The sequence below is a fragment of the Ammodytes marinus genome, assembly GCF_949987685.1.
Source record: "Ammodytes marinus genome assembly, chromosome: 2".
Classification (NCBI taxonomy): Eukaryota; Metazoa; Chordata; class Actinopteri; order Uranoscopiformes; family Ammodytidae; genus Ammodytes; species Ammodytes marinus.
In genome coordinates, this window is record NC_137231.1 from 33,350,650 (window position 1) to 33,373,149 (window position 22,500).

General features: G+C 40.5%; 2 protein-coding genes across 2 annotated transcripts in view; one reads left to right on the top strand and one right to left on the bottom strand.

Moving 5' to 3' along the window:
* The window catches only part of LOC307265680 (spermatid perinuclear RNA-binding protein-like), a gene marked incomplete at its 3' end in the record, with an annotated part of 44,243 nt that overhangs the window by 12,297 nt on the left and 9,446 nt on the right, over window positions 1-22,500 (bottom strand). Inside the window, exons 4-8 of the mRNA XM_080047474.1 lie at window positions 20,258-20,402; window positions 19,096-19,208; window positions 15,356-15,451; window positions 14,732-14,843; window positions 12,644-12,741 (exon numbers count right to left, since the gene is read on the bottom strand). Coding sequence (XP_079903600.1) covers window positions 12,644-12,741; window positions 14,732-14,843; window positions 15,356-15,451; window positions 19,096-19,208; window positions 20,258-20,402 — 564 coding nt within the window. The remainder of the gene's footprint in view (window positions 1-12,643; window positions 12,742-14,731; window positions 14,844-15,355; window positions 15,452-19,095; window positions 19,209-20,257; window positions 20,403-22,500) is intronic.
* On the top strand, window positions 275-8,797 carry LOC307265458 (succinate receptor 1-like; the record flags this gene model as incomplete). The annotated part of the gene is made up of 2 exons (XM_080047203.1): window positions 275-283; window positions 7,847-8,797. 2 exons carry the CDS (start codon window positions 275-277, stop codon window positions 8,795-8,797), a joined length of 960 nt encoding a protein of 319 aa, XP_079903329.1.

Consider the following 22,500-nt stretch of genomic DNA (forward strand, 5'->3'; position numbering starts at 1 on the left):
ATTGAATAAGTGCTGCCTTATTAAAAACTATGTCACCGTATACACCTGCGATTTGTGTAACAGCCGACCTGTGTTGATGTGAAGCAGATCATAGAACATTCATCACCACCATGAACACCTGGCCAATTGACTTACTGAAGCATCTGCTGCACCGTACGTAAAAGTGCACTGAGCCGAATCCGATTACGGGCGCTATATCGCCACAAATCATGGAGCTACTAGCGTGTGCAATCCTTCCATCTTCTTAGTGGATGTGGTCCTTAGTGTGAGACACATGGAAGACGTAAATATGTTTGCAATCATGAGTGAAAGATAAGGTGCTTGAAGCGCTTGTGGAAAGTACCAATTACATGTAGACGATAGAAATGGCTTAGCAACAAGCATTATCAGTTGTTAGTCTGGTCCAACCAGACCATCGTATTTCATTTCATTTGTACAGAAGGTCTGGAACTGCTGTAATTGGCAAACGTTCACTCACTTGGAGGTGGGTGTCTTTTGAAGTTTAAAACTATTGGATCTGCCCAGTGCCACTCTGGATTAGCCAACCAATCGCATCACGTTTGGTCAGACGTATGTCATGAGCCGGCTTTTGACGGTGCGTTCCAGTTGGACAGGGAACTCGGAAATTTCCGACTTCACTACATATTGTAGTCTATGGATCTACCGGTACCTGGCAACGGTAACTTGCTAGAGCCTAACGTTTGGTTATTTGGATGAGAAAGGTTGTAGGCGTCCATACTTTCCAGAGCAGATGCACTGGAAAACAGACAGGTCGGAACTCGGAACTACCAAGTCGGAAATTTTCGAGTTCCGAGTATAAAGGAACGCAGCATTCAACTGAAACTGGAGCGCGACTTCGACGTCATCATTCTCAGCCACTCGCTCTGTTCGCTGATTGGATAACCAAAAATCTGGACGAGCAGAATTCCATGAACACACCCCAGCCCCAGACTGACTACTGAAGTGAAATGAAAATTGAGCGGAAGTAGGTAGGCGGGCGGTGCCAGGCTAATCAGTTGTAGGTGCTTGATTCAGATTCAGATTCAGTCTTTATTGTCATTGTGCAAACAGTACAACGAAATTAGGGTGGTGCTCACCACCCACAGTGCAAATTAGCATACATGCATACACAGACAACAATAGGCAACAATAATTTAATAACTATGCTAAATAAAAATCTGAGTGTCTGTTTAAGAAAAAATAATTAAAAATAGAGGATTTCTTATGTCCAGTATGGGACGGGGGGCATAAGAAATCCTCTATTGTTGTCTGTGTATGCATGTATGCTAATTTGCACTGTGGGTGGTGAGCACCACCCTAATTTCGTTGTACTGTTTGCACAATGACAATAAAGACTGAATCTGAATCTGAATCTGAATCAAGCACCTACAACTGATTAGCCTGGCACCGCCCGCCTACCTACTTCCGCTCAATTTTCATTTTCATACTTCATACAGGAAGTATGTTGTGATTGCATCTTTACTCTTTAGCTTATCTAGCAAGAAAGAAAGACAACTTGTTTCCATTCTGACTCTGCCCCCTGCAATATCCCGTTCCAGTCGGCCATCCCCCAACTCAGTTCCGCAGTCCCCAAGCCACTTGCCTCTGAAAAGTATTCCAGTGTTCCTATCAGCCTATCAGCTAAGACATGTTTTTCAATAAAACCACCATCTTTACCGATATCCTGCTGCCTGTCTGTCAGTTTGGGTCCCTCTCCTGCTGCCTGCACCTGACACCCTTAAAGATACATTTAGAACCAATAAAAACTAACCTAAGTTAACTATGGTCGATCATGGGGTTATACGTATATTGTAATCGATTGACAGTCCTAATTGTTTATACATTACTAGTACAGTCATTGAAATGGCTGTCACATCGCTCGTCAATGTGACTTATGGTCTTTCTTTAAAGAGGACCTATTATGCTTTTTCAACTTTTATGACCTATAAACGTTGTTATAATGATTTATAGTCATGTTTAACCATACTAAAGTGTCAAGTAATGACTTACATGCATTTAGACGTATTCCCTGCTGACCGTCTGGGGTGGCTGTGCAGAGCGCTAAACACTAGGGCAGCCGGTCGCGATTCACTTGTTCAAATTTCCGGGATTCGTTACGTAGATAATCCGGATTTTTCCATGTATGGTAATGCTGCATCGTGCTCAGGCACGCTCCGGCCATGCCCCCACCTGCCTGCTCAAATCTTGAAGGCAGCAGCATTTACCGTTGCAAACAAAATGAAGAGCATTCTTGCGTCTTACATAGTCTTTAGCTCGTTTAGGTGTTAGTTTCAAACGAATTTAAAACATTCTGTGTAAGCGATCATGTTTACATTCACCGGTAGCAGAGCTATCTGAGACCGTGCTAGTTTAAATGGAAACCGCTATTGACATGCTAACTGAAATTAGCGTCACTGTCGCGGAAGTGTTTAACTATACATTAACTCTATAACAGTGAAAATAGCGTAATGTGCGATCTTTAACACTAAAGCGGACAGGTTTGAGGAGTAGGTGATGTCTGTGGAAAGGTTTAAGAACGTTTTGTTTGGAAAGTTGGGTGCATTGAATAAGGAAGTAACACCAGGCTGTGTCGGTCTGCTGTGTGTGTCCCGTTCGTAAATTCCATAGATAGTATATAAAATTCAAGTAAATTCAAGCTTTGGTCGCAGCGGCCAGTCAAGTCAGAGGGAGGCGGGGTTTAGCCGGAGACTACTTCATGCCCGTCGGATACTGTGGCCTTCAGTGTGCGCATGTATTCGCCGCCAGTATATGATATAAATATGATAACTTCTACATATTCATATTTGGTCCAAAAAACCTCACAATCAATCAAGGATGCACACCTTTGTGCCGTGCAAAAGCAATATTCGGAAGCTCAGGCCGATCTGACTAACAGTCCGAGAGATATGCTACACTGTAAGAAATTTCCCTGTAAAAAAACATTAATCAACTGGCAGCAGGGTTGCCATTTTCTTACTGTTAAATTAACATTATATGACTGTCAATAAAATTGACAGGATTATGCTGTTAATGAAGAAAACTGTATGAACCTGTTTTTTCAGTAAAAACAGTAATCAACTGGCAGCAGGGTTGCCATTTTCTTACTGTTAAATTAACATTATTTGACTGTCACTACACTTTACTGTTAATGAAAAAAGGGATGAACCTGGACTAAATGTTTGGGTAACACTTTATAATAACTATCCGTTGTAACTCGTTAATAGATCATTAGTAAACTCTTATTTAATGATTATTAATGATTTGTTAAGTGTTTGTTAGCAGTTTGTTAAGGATTTATAACAATGGTAGATAGTTAATAGCTTAATAATTGAATCAGTTCATCTGGGAGGTAATCCGAGATTAACTGATCACGTCACGTTCAAGTCCATGGCATGCACAGTGTGTATTGAGTTTATTTAAAAATATTTGAAAATGGGGCTGCCCTCAGTTGCCCATGCACTGTGTATAGTCTATAGCCTATTTCAGCCTCGTCGGTATCTCGGATTACCTCCCAGATGAACTGATTCAATTATTAAGCTATTAACTATGTTAAATTAAGAGTTTACTAATGATCTATTAACGAGTTACAACGGATAGTTATAATAAAGTGTTACCAATGTTTGTTATGTTGTTTGCACCGTGAGCGAAGGGGATGTTATATTTCATTGGGCAGATCTGTTTCATTCCATATGTAAATTTACTATGTCCCCTATTTGTTCAAATGCTAAACACAGAGAGCAGCTTCTGTTTGTTACTTCAAGACACTTGTTACAATATATTAAGTTCAATGGAATGATTCATTTCTATTGTAAATTGTCTCCTGAGTTGAACTAGGGATCTTGTTTAAGATTTCCACAAACCGTTTGTTATAACCAAAAATAACAGTTAGTTCACACAGAAATGTTTTATTTAAACAAAATGCATAGTGACGTAATGGAGTGAAACATCCCCTTTACTGAGGGTGCAAATAGCAACATAACAAACGTTTAGTCCAGTGCAAGTCATTGTGGGAAAGGGGGCGTCTCTACAATACACTTTGTTGTGCTTACTTGATTTATCTAAGGCAATCCGTTTCCTTAATTCTACTGAGTAAACACAACTCTTCAGTTAAGTAAGACTAACTTGGTTTAATTACGTTAACTGCAATTTCCATTTCCAAGTAGATATAACTCAACTTTAAGTAAACTTAACCAGAGGATATACAGTAAACAACACTTATTAGTTAAGATGTGGATGGATGAGGATTAATGAAGAAAACTGTATAAGCTTCACATGTGCAGGCAGCTCATGTCAAGTTGTCCCTTCCAAGTTTGATGGTAAATTGGTGGTAAAAACATTACCGTTCCGTAAAATAACAGCAAAGGACTGTAATTTAACAGACTGCCTTTTATATTAACAGTTAAATGCTGTTTTTATAAATAACAGGTAAATGCTGTTGAAATCCTGCTGTAAATTTACAGCAATTGTTTACAGTGTAGCCACAGGAACACACACAGACACACACTCAGACACACAGACAGACATACAGACAGACAGACGTTTCTTGCTTTATAGATAGAAGAGGAGTGAGACCAAGGGAAGAATTAGATAAGTTTACAAGCATTTGTTGATTGCCATAAAAAAGGGAAATGAAAGTGCTTGTGGGCGATAGAAGATGCTACACGCAATATTAGTTTCCTGTTAATGAGGAAGCATATGGTGATTGCATCGAATACTTACTAAAAAAGAAATGTCAACACATCCTTTGTGCCGTGCGTAAGCAATATCCAGAAGCTCAGGCCGATCTGATATGCAAGCCACAGGAACACACACACACAGACACGCACAGACAGACACACACACACACACAGACACACACACACACACACACACACACACACACACACACACACACAGACACACAGGAACACACACACACACAGACACACACACACACACACACACACACACACACACACACACACACACACACACACACACAGACACACACACACACACACACACACACACACACACACACACACACAGACACACAGGAACACACACACACACAGACACACACACACACACACACACACACACACACACACAGGAACACACACACACACACACAGACACACACACACACACACACACACACACACACACACACACACACACACACAGACATACGTTTCTTGCTTCATAGATAGATAGATTAGTCAGACACAATTGATCGCTACAGGAGGCAAATCTCTCCGCATCTCTCAAGAAGAGTAAGCATGTTCTACACTTCCTTGTATTTTGAAGAAGATGATATTCTCAAGTTTGTAATACAATTTAAGAAAAAGTTCAGGATTGATAATTATACTATTTCATTAAACATTTAAACTGCTTATTGCTGCTTTGTCCATAAAAAGTACATACGGTACTGTAAACTCGTGTGAGGCATGCCCTAATAGGCCTAATAGTATTCTTAATAGCAATTTTAAAGGAATGCTGGAAACAAGAACAGTATGTTTCAAAGTCATGTGCATAGCTGAAGGGTCCATTGGTTGCTTTATGAGTCTAGAAATCAAGATTTGGCACTTTGATTACTTTTATTGAGGAAATTAATTATTAGAAGGAAATTATAATTATATGGATATATATACTGATTGTGTAGATATGGATATATTGATTGTTTATAAATATAAATATAGATATATGCATTGTATAAATATATAAAATATAAAAAATGTATAGTATATTAAGTAGTATGTATGTATGTATGGTTCGTAAATGGCAAATATAGTATCGCCAATTGTACAGAGAATATATGGATTAAGAGAAGCGAATATAATAAATATTTTCATTTTTTTAATTTAATAAATATTTTTATTTTTTATTTTTTTTACTATGGAAAAGGGGTAGGATTAAATAAGTGTATACTTCTTCCTGCTCCTTTTCAGGCATATCTCAGCAATACAGATAATTTCTTTTCTTTTCTTTTCTTTTTCTTGTGAAAACATAATTTTTGTTTATTGTATTTCCATGCTTTTCATTTTGTTTTGTATGTTTGATATGTCTGAAATAAATTGAATCAAATCAAATTGAACAACAACATTTAGGAGAGTGTTGTTTAAAAGGCCAGTGCAGATACTGGCACGATGGAAGTTAAGAACGCTGTATTAAGATTAATTTTGCAACAGCCTATTGTCTTTAAAACTCTGTACGATTACAACTGACTTATCATATGGTTGACTTCAGGAGTTGCATTTCCTTGCAATGCGATAATGGCTTTAGTGACACAATTAAATGTAACATTATTTCACTGACGGTGAATTATTTGATTGATCAGCAACTGACAGATAAAGGTAGTATCCGAATGAGGATGTCGACACTAAACATAGATAGAGATAGAGTCATTTTAAAACTCCTTTGGCTGTGCCACTGCTGTAATAATCCTTAGTTTTTAGACTTAATTTGCTAGCATCTGCAGATTAACCATGCAAACCTGCAATGATGCATGTCGTCTTACATTATAAATAGGTGAAAATATATTTAGTAAAAATATGAAAGATGAAATGGTTTAAGTGGAGCACTTTTTTACTGGCTGAAGGATACCAGGGGGAGAGATTAAATGAAGCGGTAACCAGCAGTTGGAGCAGCCATTAACAGGTTACATGTTTTCAGACATGAAGATTATTTATGACCCTTGTTTCAAATGCATTTAAATGATCACAAATGCAAGCTTGTTGTCATAACATGCATGCTGGTGTGACCTCACAACCTGTCGGGTATGAGACATGTCATGGGTGTACAAACAAAGGTTTCATGTCTGCTAGGAGGTGTTTGGTTTGTTTTGTATGATCATTCCATTTTGAATATTACAATTGAACTCTGTGTAGTGCCTGTGTGCCAACTATAAATGGAATTGTTATTGTCATTGGATTTTCCAGCCATGTCATATAAGAAGGCACCAGTACCTGCATAACTCAGTGTTAAAGGTGCAGTGTGTAATATGACATCATCAAGAAAGTTCTACAAAGTTCTAGAATGCAACACTCCCTGGGTAACCCCACCCCTTTCGAATAATAACAGAAGCTACAGTGGCCTTCAAGGACAAGAACAATTCTAAATTTTAAACAATGCACCTGATGACATTCCAACTATGACACTTTCAAGATGGCGGCACTAGGTCTTGGTCCAAAATATGCAGAAATATGGACATATATGAGACCCTTTCTAAAGGAAAAAATAATAATTCAAAACATTTCTTTCAGCTATTATGCACTAAATTAAATGTACTTATGGATATTATAATTACTTTCTACAAAATCTGCTAGGAAATAAAACCCAGAATTCTACACACTGCAGGTTTAACTGTTTCCACTGCACCTGCTCATGATCACACTCCCTATTCTCACAACTTGCAACTACTGTACTCCAACTACTACAGCATGGTAAGTCTTATCCTGACACATACAATATATCTTGTGCTAATTTCTGTAGCCTTGAACATAGATTAGTTTTACTGAATTTGTTATTGAAGTTCTATCATCACTAACACCGTTTTCTCCCCACCTCTTGTATTCCCATCCCTAACCCTTTCATTCTATGTTCTACCCTTCTCTCCTCTCCTCTCCTCTCCTCTCCTCTCCTCTCCTCTCCCCTCCCCTCCCCTCCCCTCTCCTCTCCTCTCCTCTCCTCTCCTCTCCTCTCCTCTCCTCTCCTCTCCTCTCCTCTCCTCTCCTCTCCTCTCCTCTCCTCTCCTCTCCTCTCCTCTCCTCCCCTCCCCTCCCCTCCCCTCCCCTCCCCTCTCCTCTCCTCTCCTCTCCTCTCCTCTCCTCTCCTCTCCTCTCCTCTCCTCTCCTCTTCTCTTCAGGAGTTCAATTGTACATTAATAGACGACATCCTGGAGAGGCACTACCTGTCACCGTTTTATGGCATAGAGTTCTGCATTGGTTTCCCTGGCAACCTTTTGGTTGTTCTCGGTTACATTTTTCTTTTGCCGAAGTGGCAGAGTTGCAATATTTACCTCTTCAGCCTGGCAGTCTCCGACCTCGTTTTCCTCTGCACTTTGCCACGCCTCTCGTACCTCTATGCAAATAACCAAGCACTGAGCAGTCCCTTTGCTTGTGTTCTCAACCGATATATCTTGCATGTGAACCTATACTCTTCCATCCTCTTCATGGTTTGGGTAAGCATGGACCGCTTCCTGCTCATTAAATATCCAACCCGGAACCATCCCCTGCTGAAGCCACGGACAGCCCTGGTCGTGACAGGGCTGAGCTGGCTAGCTGTCAACGTGGAAGTTTCTCCCATGATAGCACTGATGGTCCATGATTTGAAAAGTGGAAACTGGAGTCGCTGCCAGGATTTTGCCAGCCTCAAAGGATGGGATCATCCTTTGGGCTACAGCCTGGGGCTAACCTTGTCTGGTTACATTCTCCCTCTGCTTGGACTGTGTGTTTTCTCCTATCAAATTGCACTTCTGCTCCGTGTCCAGGAAAGGGCTATGCAGCGCAAGACAAAATCCTTCAAGCGACCTCTACGGGTTGTAGCATCAGCTGCAGCCATGTTTCTGGTTCTCTATTCTCCCTACCATGTGCTAAGAAATGTAAGAATAGCATCTGGACAGCTCCAGTCAGGGCTTCAGCTGTGTACGAGGAAGGGAATAGTACATCTGTACACCTTGAGTCGCCCGTTTGCCTTCTTGCACAGTGTCATCAACCCTGTCTTCTACTTCCTCATGGGGGATAAATTCAGAGAGCTCTTAATGGCTAAGTTCAGAAAGCTTGTTAGAAAGAAAGAGCGGCAAGGAGAACCGGTCTGACATAGTTCAACACAACATCCCTGCATACTTAAAAAAAAAAAAAATACATCCACATGTGAATCAGCTTACATATTGTATTTTGTTTAAAGTTTTGTTGAATTTTTTTTTTTTCAATAATACCTCACATACAGTATTGTGTGAATAGGTTGCCGTTTAAATTTGTGTCTGCATAATTATATGTATGTGTGGTGTCATGATGGAGATGCATGTGTGTCATATACAGTATGCTTACTATTTTTGGTCCGCATTGTATTTTATTACCTTTTTATGTGCTACAATTAACTCAACTGCTACTTACATTAATATTGGAAGTTTAAGGATTTGTGAGAAAATAAATATATTTTGAAATATATGTTTTTCAAAAGATTGTGCTGAAGTATTTCTTCTTCTGTGTGACTCTTAATATGTTTGTTTCATTTTGAAGAGGATCTTTTTTTAAAGTTAGCCATATCGCAACACTAGTGCAAGGCCAATTCACATTGATTTGATTGTTTATCCAAGGTACAAATCAGTGAGTGGTTCACAAATTAATTCCTAGTAAAATATAACTTTTACTCTTAGATTTGAAGGTTTTACTGTTTATTTAGGGTTGCTTTTTAGTTGTAGGCTATGTTTGAGGAGAACATTTGGGAGTTCATGTATGCAATGTTGAAATAATTGACTAAATAATAAACAAAACTGCAAAAGCCTCTTTCGGTATTCGGTTTCGGCCAACTGTTTAATTTTATTCGGTTTCGGTTTCGGCCAAGAATTTTCATTTCGGTGCATCCCTAGAAAAAATAATAATTCAAAAAAATGTTTTCAGCTATTATGCACTAAATTACACACTGCAGGTTTAAGCGTTTACTAAGCATCTAGTCACAGTTCATTAATGTAGCTTTATTGTCAAATGATACCCAGTACTTTTTACACCCTGTATTTTAACAATACACAATTTCCCCAACACCAGGGTGCGTTCTAATCCAGCTGTTGTTGTAATAACTCAGAAAGATTTTTAAGATTTTTTTTTTCTCTGTGTTTCAACCACTTATTTGACAGTTTGAAGTAGAAATGAGGAGACAGAGACAGAGAGAGAGAGAGAGAGAGAGAGAGAGAGAGAGAGAGAGAGAGAGAGGGGGATGACATGCAGTAAAGGTCCACGGGTCGGATTCAAAACCATGCGACCAGACTGGGGAATTTACTGTGTTAGTACTAGTGTGTTTGGTTGTGTGGCTGTAAATAAGGGTAGATAGTTCCCATGCTCATTATCTGGCTAACTGAGCCGCTAGCTGATCAAGCCTGGTCAGCACTCAGGAGGGCTTCTACTGATCTGAGGTCAGAGTACAGACGTGTGAGGTCGTTTAGCTATTTATAGCGCTGAGGTTAGCTGGACGAGGGCTCTGTTTAAATAACCACTCCTTCAATCAGTGTGTGTGTGTTTTTTTGGTGGTACTGTTTCTGTCTGTTTAGAATGGAAAATAATAAAATGTTGAAAAAAAAGTAAAAAAAAAAAAAAAAAAAAAAAACTTTAACCCCCCCCCCCAAAAAAATGTAAAAGGTTGATACCAAAATAAAAATAAATAATAAAAAGTTGATCCAGTTTGTGTGGTGTGTGTATGTTGGTGTGAGTGTGTGTGTTTGTGCGTTCTGTGTGTGTGTGTGTGTGTGTGTGTGTGTGTGCGTGTGCGTGTGTGTGTAGGTGTGTTTGTTTGCTTGCGGTGTGGTGTGGTGAGTGTGTGTGTGTTTGTGTGTGTGTGTAAACCCTGTTTGTGAGTGTGTAGGTGTATTTGTATGTAGGTGTGTTTGTGTGTGTGTATGTAGGTATGTCTGTGTGTGTGTTTGTATGTAGGTGTGCTTGTGTGTGTTTATGTAGGTGTCTGTGTGTGTGTGTGTGCGTATCTGCGGTCAGTGTGTGTGTGTGTGTGTGTGTGTGTGTGTGTGTGTGTGTGTGTGTGTGTGTGAGTGTGAGTGTGAAACCCCCTCTGAGATGTTTCAAGGTCTCACGAGCAGCATGCAGGATGAGTTGCTAATGATGAAAGCTAAGCGTCTGAGGCTGCTGCTTCTTTATAGCAGGAAGACAGGAGAGCGCTCAGAGCGAGATGTACAGACAAAATCTATAAAAACTCACAGTTCAAATGAAAGACACACACACACACACACACACACACACACACACTCACACACATAGGCTACACGCACACACTTACACGGGCGTACACACACACACACACACTCACCGCACTCACACACATAGGCTACACACACAAACTTACACGGGCGTACACACACACACTCACACACATAGGCTACACGCACACACTTACACGGGCGTACACACACACACACACACACACACACACACACACACTCACCGCACTCACACACATAGGCTACACACACAAACTTACACGGGCGTACACACACACACACACACACACACACACACACACACAAATGAAAGACAGACGATCACGCAGGTTGTATAAGCGCTAGGTTTATAATGAGGGAAAACCTCCTGGGGAAAACTACTGCTGCTTAGGAGCTGCAGCTGAAGAGATGGGCCTTAAATGCTGCCTGCTGAATACTTAAAGGAATACTTCACCCATATAGAACCGGCGTTCTATCATTATAAAATCACTATTATAATATAATGAATGAGGTTTTTCTTCCCTCAGTCTTCCCTGGAACCAGCTGTCCTGTTAATCCTAACCCTTACTGTGATGTCACAAGAAGGAAACTGTAGGGTTAGACAGTGAGACCATAAAACACTCTTTCTGCCTTTTCTCAGGCTAGGATGAACCGATTTCTAAAAAAATGTGCACATTTATACTAAATAGGATCTCGGAGTTCAATACACCTTCATATTTCCACTGGAGAAGTAGGTCTTTAAATGCTTCCTGCTAAATACTTAACCATCAACTACTTGGCTTCAAATGTGAAACCTCTCTAAATGATTTAAGGGTTCTTTTAAGGCCAGGACACACCGGCCAGATAATCGCCGTCGTAGTGTCGGTAGGGGGTCGGGACACAAATCTGTTTGGTGTGTGCCGTGACGTCGGCCGACGTAGAGGTCGTCGGGCTTGTTTTGAGCATGTTCAATCGGCGGCCGACTGTCTTTCATTTGGAGCAATTTGATTGGTGGAGGGCTAGCGAATCAGTGAAGCCCGGAAGTGAGGCGGGTAGCACAAACAGCTAACAACAGCTAGCCATCATTTTAATGTGTTTGTTCGTTTCGTTTTGAGAGTACTCACATGCATCAACCCTTGTTGACTGCTCGACACCATGCTCGACACTCTCTGCTAAAAATTGTGCTCTTATGGTCCATAAATATAAATACGTATTTCTATCTATGTTTATGCTCTAGAGAGATGTCCAATAATTTCCGGCTTTCGTATTTTTTCGGGCCACAATACAGATTAGCGCCGCCTGCTGTTGTGGAGACATTACGTCCCGCGCAAGCGCAGAGCGTACGGAAAATAAGCAGTCGTCTCGGTGTGTTTTTTTGGCCGCGACGGGAAGACTGGAGCTTCCTGAAACGGCGACTCCATTTTTTGGGTAGTCGGAACGAGTCGGACTGGTGTGTCCTGGCCTTAACACCTGCTTTAATAGGAAAAAAAAAGAAATCAGATTTTTTTTTTTTCTAAATTTTTTTTATATAAAAGAAAAATTAAAATGTAACCATGAAAGAGCGAGCAAGACGTGTGGTGGAGGGAGAGAGAGGACACCACTTTCTAGTTAGACATACCGTACATATCCGTTTGTCAGCCAGTGAGCTAAACAAAGCTAATCCCAGTCAAGGAAGTGGAGAGGCTTCTGCCCTGTGCTACAAATTCTACTATGTAAAATACGATGGCGTTGTGAGCTGACCTGTGCGCTGTGTGTGATGGCGTCGGCCTGCTGGGGCTTCAGGTCACTCAGGACGTCAGTTGGTTTCCTCTCACACGGGTCACACACTCCTGGACCTCCTGCAAAGAGAAAGACACACCTCATCAGGGTTTCTATCTATCTATCTATCTATCTATCTATCTATCTATCTATCTATCTATCTATCTATCTATCTATCTATCTATCTATCTATCTATCTATCTATCTATCTATCTATCTATCTATCTATCTATCTATCACTCCCTCCCTCTCTCTCTGCCTCCCTCCCTCCTTCCCTCCCTCCCTCCCTCCATCCCTCCTTCCTTCCCTCCCTCCCTTCCTCCCTCCCTCCATCCATCCATCCCTCCTTCCCTCCCTCCCTCCCTCCATCCATCCATCCCTACTTCCCTCCCTCCCTCCCTCTCTCCCTCCCTCCCTCCTTCCCTCCCTCCTTCCCTCCCTCCCTCCCTCCCTCCATCTATCTGACCGACAGCAGCTACACACACTATGAACTGCATTTCATTATAACTAATTATCCGTCTCCCGCTGTGGACAGTGAACGCAGCAGTGAGTCATTAATGTTCCAGAGGCCTTCAGGGACCGAGGGAAAGACCAGCGCCTAAATGTTTAAACATCCAATTACCTCACAACAACAGCTCAACTGGCTGAAAGATAGATAGATAGATAGATAGATAGATAGATAGATAGATAGATAGATAGATAGATAGATAGATAGATAGATAGATAGATAGATAGATAGATAGATAGATAGATAGATAGATAGATAGATAGATAGATAGATAGATAGATAGATAGATAGATAGATAGATAGATAGATAGATAGACAGACAATCATGGTGGAAAATAATCTACCCTAAGAACACCAAAAAAAACGTTTTGTTCACATGGACAGCCTTAGGATATAATAAGAAATAATTCATGACATACGCACGTTGAACCCCTACAAGATTCCCCGGCTCATCCTCCACTGTGCATTAACATCATAATGCACTGAAGATAACTCAGACAGTCACTAAGAGTACGTCGGCCTACTTTCACGTTTATTAGTGCAAGAACTCAGTCATAAAAGGATTTTTTTCGTCACTAGTTGGCAATACATATTTTTGCAGTGGCCTTATTTCATAAAATAAAAAAAAGCGCTGTCTAAGAAAAACTCACACGACTATTGAATTCATTCTAAAGCTGTAACCTTACAATAATGGATTGGATTATATAGCACTTTTCTAGGCACTCAAAGCGCTTTACAGGGTTCCAGGTTCCATTCAGTTACACACAGTCATACCGGTGGTGGAAGCGTGGCTGCCATTCAGCGCCTACGGCCCCTCAGACCACCACCTCAAACATACAGCAGTCAAACACATTCACACGAGGCAAGGTGGGTGAAGTGTCTTGCCCAAGGACACAACAACCATGACACAAGTGGCAGGGCGGGGATTGAACCGCCAACCCTTCGATCGTTTGCCGACCTGCTCTACCACCTGAGCCACAGTCGCCCCAGATAGATAGATAGACAGACAGACAGACAGACAGACAGACAGACAGACAGACAGACAGACAGACAGACAGACAGACAGACAGACAGACAGACAGACAGACAGATAGATAGATAGATAGATAGATAGATAGATAGATAGATAGATAGATAGATAGATAGATAGTGATAGATAGATAGATAGATAGATAGATAGAGAGACAGACAGACAGACAGACAGACAGACAGACAGACAGACAGATAGATAGATAGATAGATAGATAGATAGATAGATAGATAGATAGATAGATAGATAGATAGATAGATAGATAGATAGATAGATAGATAGATAGATAGATAGATAGACAGACAGACAGACAGACAGACAGACAGACAGACAGACAGACAGACAGACAGACAGACAGACAGACAGACAGACAGACAGACAGACAGACAGATAGATAGATAGATAGATAGATAGATAGATAGATAGATAGATAGATAGATAGATAGATAGATAGATAGATAGATAGATAGATAGATAGACAGACAGACAGACAGACAGACAGACAGACAGACAGACAGACAGACAGACAGACCTGGCATTAGAATCCCTGAGGCGAGACACTCCATGACTCGTCTGAGCGCCTCCCCGGGGCCCAGTGGTCGGTTACAGGTTGCTAAGGCCTTCTCACAGAGCAGCTCCAGAGGCTGGACACAACAGAGCAATACAAATACATCTGTTATAGATAGAGATTAACATATTCTGCACATAGACACACTGGTTTTAAAGGTGGAGTCAGTGATTCTGGAGAACGCTTGTTGTCAAAATCACTTTTTGTCAAAATCAGTGAATTTCTCCTCATTATCTGCTACCTATCCGTACTGTGTGTGCGCAGTGTGAATACACAGCCTAGGCTCTGTAAACTGGTATATAAACAAATGGTATGTAAACAAAGGGGGGCCACCATAACTAGCAACATGCCCATTTACATAGTCTAGGCTGTGTAACACTGGATTTTTTTCAGTGTACAGACAGTACAGACAGTTAGCGGATTGTGAGGAGATATTTCCCGACTTTGACAAAAATTAATTTTACAACAAGCGTTCTCCAGAATCACAAACTCAACCTTTGAAACCTAAGATATGAACTTATAAAATCCTACTGAATGTGACATTTTGAAGTTGCCGTAGTGATTGTGAGTTGATCACCTGACACCTACCCATCCTCTGATTGGCTGCCACACCGCCAGTCTGTTGCACATGTCTCTGAAAATCCTCAAGACCACCACGCAGGACTTAAGATCTGTGACCCTGGCCTGAGGGGGACAGACAGACAGACAGACAGGCAGATAGACAGGCAGACAGACAGACAGACAGACAGACAGACAGGCAGACAGACAGATAGACAGACAGACAGACAGATAGATAGATAGATAGATAGATAGATAGATAGATAGATAGATAGATAGATAGATAGATAGATAGATAGATAGATAGATAGATAGATAGATAGATAGATAGATAGATAGATAGATAGATAGATAGATAGATAGATAGATAGATAGATAGATAGGCAGGCAGGCAGACAGAAACACAGACAGACAGACAGACAGACAGACAGACAGACAGACAGACAGACAGACAGACAGAAACACATACAGATAGATAGAAACACAGACAGACAGACAGACAGACAGACAGACAGACAGACAGACAGACAGACAGACAGGCAGACAGACAGATAGACAGACAGACAGAAAGACAGGATTTAGTGACAGTATAACTCACAACCTCAAAATCTGGATGCATTTATATAATAAGTTGAGGTAAAAATAATTAAAGGTGAAGCATATGGGTTTAAGACACATTAAACCAACGCACAAGACGTACATAAATAGCGATAGAACACTTGTTTGGTTGACACTTAGACGTTGCACACAAAAGTTACTGATTAACCATCCAAAATTGTATTAATTGTCTATTTACTTTAGAGTAAAATAATTGAGCTGTATCCCTTTTCATGATCTGATCATGATTAATAACAGAAGTAGTTTTCTGGGCGACAGAAAAAAGTCCTTTAAAAAAAGTTATAAGAAAGCGTGTTTTTCAAAACCTGATTTATTCGAATGATTTCTTGAATATTCATGTTAGATATAATATAAGTTGCATGGAGGTTATATCTTTTATTTCTACCATAATCATTGTTTTTAACCTTTTTATTTATACAGGTAAATCCCATTGAGTCCGAAGACTCTTTTTGAAGGGAGACCTGTTCCCATTCACACACACATTCATACACAACGTTTCTGAAACCCATTTCAAAGAGGCGTAGCTATTCAGAGACACTTGCCGTTTCTCTTCAACCACGATCAGTGCACGAGTAAATAAAAATTATTCTGGCATTTCGTCTGCCTGTATTAGTTCTTTGTTTTCGTTATCTCTTGAATGCAATTCCTAATGTCTAATCTTGATGTATGTCATGCCCCTGTAAAGCACTTTGAATGGCCTTGTGTCTGAATTGTGCTATAGACATAAACCTGCCTTGCCTTGGTCTGAATTGTTTTGTATTAGATTTTAATTTGCGCCCCACACTGCTGTATGAGATGTATTTGTGTTAAGTCCTATTCACTCTGCCACTCAGCTGTGAAACGCTCTGTAGAGACTTCCGGGCCAATTACATGAAGCGTCCTAGACATTCATAGCACTTACAGCTCCGGAAAAAATTAGGAGACCACTCCAAATGTTCAGTGTCTCTTGTTTAACTATTTATAGGCATATGTTTGAGTAGAATGAACATTTTTGGTTTTATACTATAAACTACTGACAACATTTTCTACCAAATTCCAATACTTTTTTTTCCATTAAGAGCATTTCCATTAAGTAATGTAGAGATGAAGATTTAAGAAAAATCCAGACTGGTCTCTTGTTTTTTTTCCGAAGCTGTATATTATCCCTCCGTGCTTTGCATCCAGACATAGACAACTGTATTTTCTAATTGGTGGACTTACGACAAATGTTTCGCTGTATTCGGCTACATTTAATGGAATGCATTTCATATGTTTTGTTCTAAAAAAACTGTCAAAGATTCTATAGGTTAAAAATTCAACCCTATTCAGTTGCAGTTAAGTTGCCTTCATTTTGGGATACACATAAGGGAGGTTTTATAGTTTTAGTGGTGCAAGGAGCCACTGAATGAACCAATCATCACTCTGGGACAACTGGATTGGATTATCACATATACCGAACTTGCCACTCGAACGGACCGTGTCACTTGTCTGAGTATACATGGCCTTAGGAATCGGATAAATGTCCGATGCAAGGGGGCGCCCTTAGCTCAGTTGGTAGGGCGTCCCCCCCCATGGGCCTCGGCCAGCAGCAGACCCAGGTTCAATTCCAGCCCGCGGTCGTTCTCTGCATGTCACTCCCCTCTCTGCCCCATTTCAACTCTGTCTCTACACTATCAATAAAGCATAAAAATGCCCAAAAAATATCTTTAAAAAATGTCCGATGCATGGCTGTCTCCACTATGCTAGGTGGCGCTGTAGACCTTTCAACAAGTGGTTATAGAGCCACGTCCAGTTCCCTTGAACGAGTTATCTAGGTGTTCTTATCCGACTTCGCTTGTCCGTTAATGTGCCGATTTGTGTGCGAAGTAGATCGGATAAAGGTGTGTACATGCATTTTACAAGTCCTGTTGAAGTCTTATTCGTTTATTTACCCGATTATGAGTCTGCATGTAAACGCACTGACTGTGAACGTGTATGAACCAGCTGTGTCCTCTCAGCTGACTTGATGCTTCATTAAAACCATGTCTCTATAATGTGATCATGTTTCATTCAGATCCTACTGACTGTTGAACTAATGTCATTACAGAGAGGTGGTGAGTATTCAGGCTCAGCTGTTTGTGTCCCTCTGCCCAGCTGCTCTCACCTGGTCATAGACATTATGATTTTTCTCTACTTATGACATCTATTGCAGCATGTCCGTCCTGGGAGAGGGATCCCTTACTCTGTCAACTCTCCCTAAAATTTCTAAATGTTTTAATCCCGATAAAGGTTTTTTTTTACTGGGAGTTTTTTCTCAGCCGAGCTAAGGGTGTAAGGGCAGAGTGTCATACTGTATCATACTGTATGGAATGTTTTTTTTTTTTTTTTTAACCTTTATTTATACAGGTAAATCCCATTGAGACCGAAGACTCTTTTTCAAGGGAGACCTGTTTTCCTTTCCCACGTTACCATTCACACACACATTCATACACCGATAGCAGGCTAACTATCGACATTCACACGAGGCAAGGTGGGTGAAGTGTCTTGCCCAAGGACACAACAACTATGACACAGGTGGCAGGGCGGGGATCGAACCTCCAACCCTTTGATCATCGGCCGACCCGCTCTACCAACTGAGCCACAGTCGCCCCAATGTAAAGCCCACTGAGGCAAATGTCTCTTTGTGATATTGGGCTATACAAATAAAACTGATTTGATTTGATTTGAGACATGGGCCAGTATGCTATTCTGATGGTGTGAGAACCTTAAGCCAAAATACCACAGTTTTAATGTATCAAGTTATTGCTTACAGCTCATGTGTCTTATTTTGAAATGTCCGGAAAAAAAAAAATTAAAAAAATTCCGACTGAAAACCATATCTAGATTTTTAAACAACATATAGCTAGAATATATTTGAAACTTGTTGGATAATAAAACAGTGTGACATCACACTTGTAAAAATGAAGGGATAGGATTAACAGGACAGCTGGGCCAAGGGAAGACTGAGGGAAGACTGAGGGAAGAAAAACCTCATTCATTATATTATAATAGTGATTTTATAATGATAGAATGCCGGTTCAGTATGGGTGAAGTATTCCTTTAAATGTTTTTTAGGGTAGTTTTTCCTCATCAATATTTAAACCATAAAATGTTACATATTGTGCCTTTAAACTGGTTATCGGCCCCACACTCACCTGGAACCATTTGGCGCGTCTTAGTGAAGCTAGAGCCGCCCGACACTTCTGCCTGTCCAGGACATCCTCCTCTTTCTTCTCCTCTTCCTCAAGTCTCTCCATCTTTCCCTCCCCTGTAGAGAAAGACAGGATGAAAACAGACAGACTGAGTGAGACCTCACAGACAGACAGACAGACACCCTCACTCTCTCACACACACACACACACACACACACACACACACACACACACACACACACACACACACACACACACACACACACACACACACACACACACACACACACACACACACACACACACACACACACACACACACACACACGACACACGCTTGTTGTTCATTGCTCTGATTGGTTGTAGTGCTATCGAATTGCGTAGGAGCCGCCCCTTGAGTTGGGAAGGTCTATTGATCGTGGTTCTATTGTTCTAGATATGGGTCTGGATTTCCAGGCTTGTTTCTGGCCAACATGATGGATGTTTTCATGAGGAAACTTGAGCTAGACGTCTCGCTTTCCGCCAATACCAACCCAACCCATCCCCAGCAGAAATCCTCCTTTTAAATTTTTTATTCTCTTTTCTAATGTCTATTCTATACTTGATGTATTTTAATCTTGATGTATTTCATGCCCCTGTAAAGCACTTTGAATGGCCTTGTGTCTGAATTGTGCTATAGAAATAAACTTGCCTTGCCTTGGTTTTACAGGCACCTGCTCTTTCCACCACACTTGACCCAGATCCATATCATCTCCTCTCCTCTTTCACCCTGTCCGCTTCTCAGCTTTAAGTTTCTGCCCTCTCAAAGTATCCTTTTCCTCCAATCCTTCCTTAGTCTGTCTCCCATTTCAGGCTCCGTTTTTTTTTTCTTCACAGCAGACCCGGGTTAGAATCCAGCCCGTGGTCGTTCTCTACATGGCATTCCCCTCTCTGACACATTTCATCTCTGTCTCTCACAAAACTGTCTAATAAAACAAAACACCAAATGCCCAAAAAATATATTTAATAAAAAAAAATAAAAAAAATAAAAATTTAAAATGCTAAAAATAATAATAATAATAATAATAATAATAATAATAATAATCTAAAAAAAAAACAGTATTGTATTTTATTTACAAAAATAAAATAAAAATCTGAAAAAAAATTGTCAGTAGTGTTTCCATACCTTGTTCAGTGCTGGTGTGTCCCTCCCTCATGGATAAGGAGGACAGGCTGATCTTCAGGGTGAGTTTGGGCTCTGTGGTGGTGCAGACCAAGATGGCCGCTTCAGGCACACACAGCTGCACCTCGTATTTGTCCTCTGTTATACTCTGTAAGGCAGCGCTGAGAGATTAATTAAAAAATCCAATATCACTGTCGCAACACTGACTTCATTTAACAGTTTTTAATTCAATTGATTGTATTGTATATTTTTCTGATCGTACGGTGTCCTTGAGAGTCGTGAAAGACGCCTTTAAATAAAATGTATTATTATTATTATTATTATTATTATTATTATTATTATTATTATTTGTATTATTATTATTATTAGTATTATTATTATTAGTATTATTATTATTTGTATTATTATTATTATTATCATCATCATCATCATCATCATCATTATTATTATTATTATTATTATTATTATTATTATTACTTGATTGGAGAATGTGTTTGACAAGTAGAACCGTTGTTGAACAGAATCACAGAGATACTAGTACAATTCTAAGTAAAACCAAGATTCTATGGTTGTAAATACATAGTCAAATTAGTTAATGGTGCTACAGGGAACTTTTAAATATCCTGAAACAATCTAACAGTCTAGTTTTTCCTCTGATGATCACAAACAGGCCTTTGTTCTTAATTTAACTTGTTTTAAAAGTATTTGTTCTCATATTTTAGGTCAAGGTGCTCTGAAGGAACTTTCATCTGTGTTAATTCTAGCGCCCCCTTTGGACAAAAGCGGAAGTGTTTTTACTACTACGCCAGCTGTTGTTCCTGGGTGAGCGTATACCCATGATCGTTTGCTGTGACATGTAATTTATGATCATCAGAGGAAAAATTTGACTGCTACTATTATATTTAATTTAAAATATTCAAAAGTTTCTCTGAACAACTTAAAAACCTGATAAATTCAGAGAACTAATGTCAAAAACAAGCAAATTCATCCATCAAAACAGCCAAAAAAAAAAGTTGTATTGACTTGCTGCAGTTTCTACCCTTGTTGTTACTGCCAGCCAAAATTCAAAGCACGCAAACCAAATATCTTGTTTTTGCTCAAAACTCAGAGGCATATTTTGTGAGTGTGTGAAATGTGAAATGACCCCGTCCATCCATCAGCCCTCTGCCTGTCAATCTCCCACAGTTTGGTTCAGGAAATTTGAGTTTGAGTTTCAGAATGCTTTTCCTGCGCTGATGATGAAGCATGCGGCTGTGGTTATGGCAGCTAATTAAAGGAATACTTCACCCATACGGAACCGGCGTTCTATCATTATAAAATCACTATTATAATATAATGAATGAGGTTTTTCTTCCCTCAGTCTTCCCTCAGTCTTCCCTTGGCCCAGCTGTCCTGTTAATCCTGACCCTTACTGTGATGTCACAAGAAGGAAACTGTAGGGTTAGACAGTGAGACCATAACACACTCTTTCTGCATTTTCTCAGGCTAAGATGATCCGATTTCAATTTTCTTTGCACATTTATACTAAATAGGATCCCCGAGTTCAATACACCTTCATATTCCAACCGGTGAAGTAGGTCTTTAACTAGAGATGGCAGGGCACAGGAAGCACATTGACGCTCTGTGAATGTCGTTAGCTGGCAGATGCTTGGGGTGGTGTGTGTGTGTGTGGAGGGGGGGGGGGGGGGTGAGTGTGTGTGAGTGTGTGTTTGTGAGTGAGTGAGTGAGTGAGTGAGTGAGTGAGTGAGTGAGTGAGTGAGTGAGTGAGTGTGTCTGTCTGTCTGTCTGTCTGTCTGTCTGTCTGTCTGTCTGTCTGTGTGAGTGAGTGAGTGAGTGAGTGAGTGAGTGAGTGAGTGAGTGAGTGAGTGAGTGAGTGAGTGAGTGAGTGAGTGAGTGAGAGAGTGAGGCCCAATCTAGATCCACCCCCTACACCCTATCCCTATCCACTATCCCTCCGTTTGCGCGTTCGCGAGGAGGGCCCGCCATATTGAGTGTCGTCCCAAACCACAGAGCCTCGAGTGTAAGTGGGTTATAAAGCCCTCGATCACCGAGTCTGCATCGATGGAGGCTCAGCCCTACGTTTGACACAGGTGTCCGCCAATCAATTATGTCCGGAATGGAAGAGCCAAACCTACAAATGAGAGTTCCACGGAGTTTGTTTTCCGAATTATAAATGAAACGTTCTCTGACCTCAAACAGACATTTGATTGATTATTTTTATGCATAGCCCTAAATGACCGAACCGG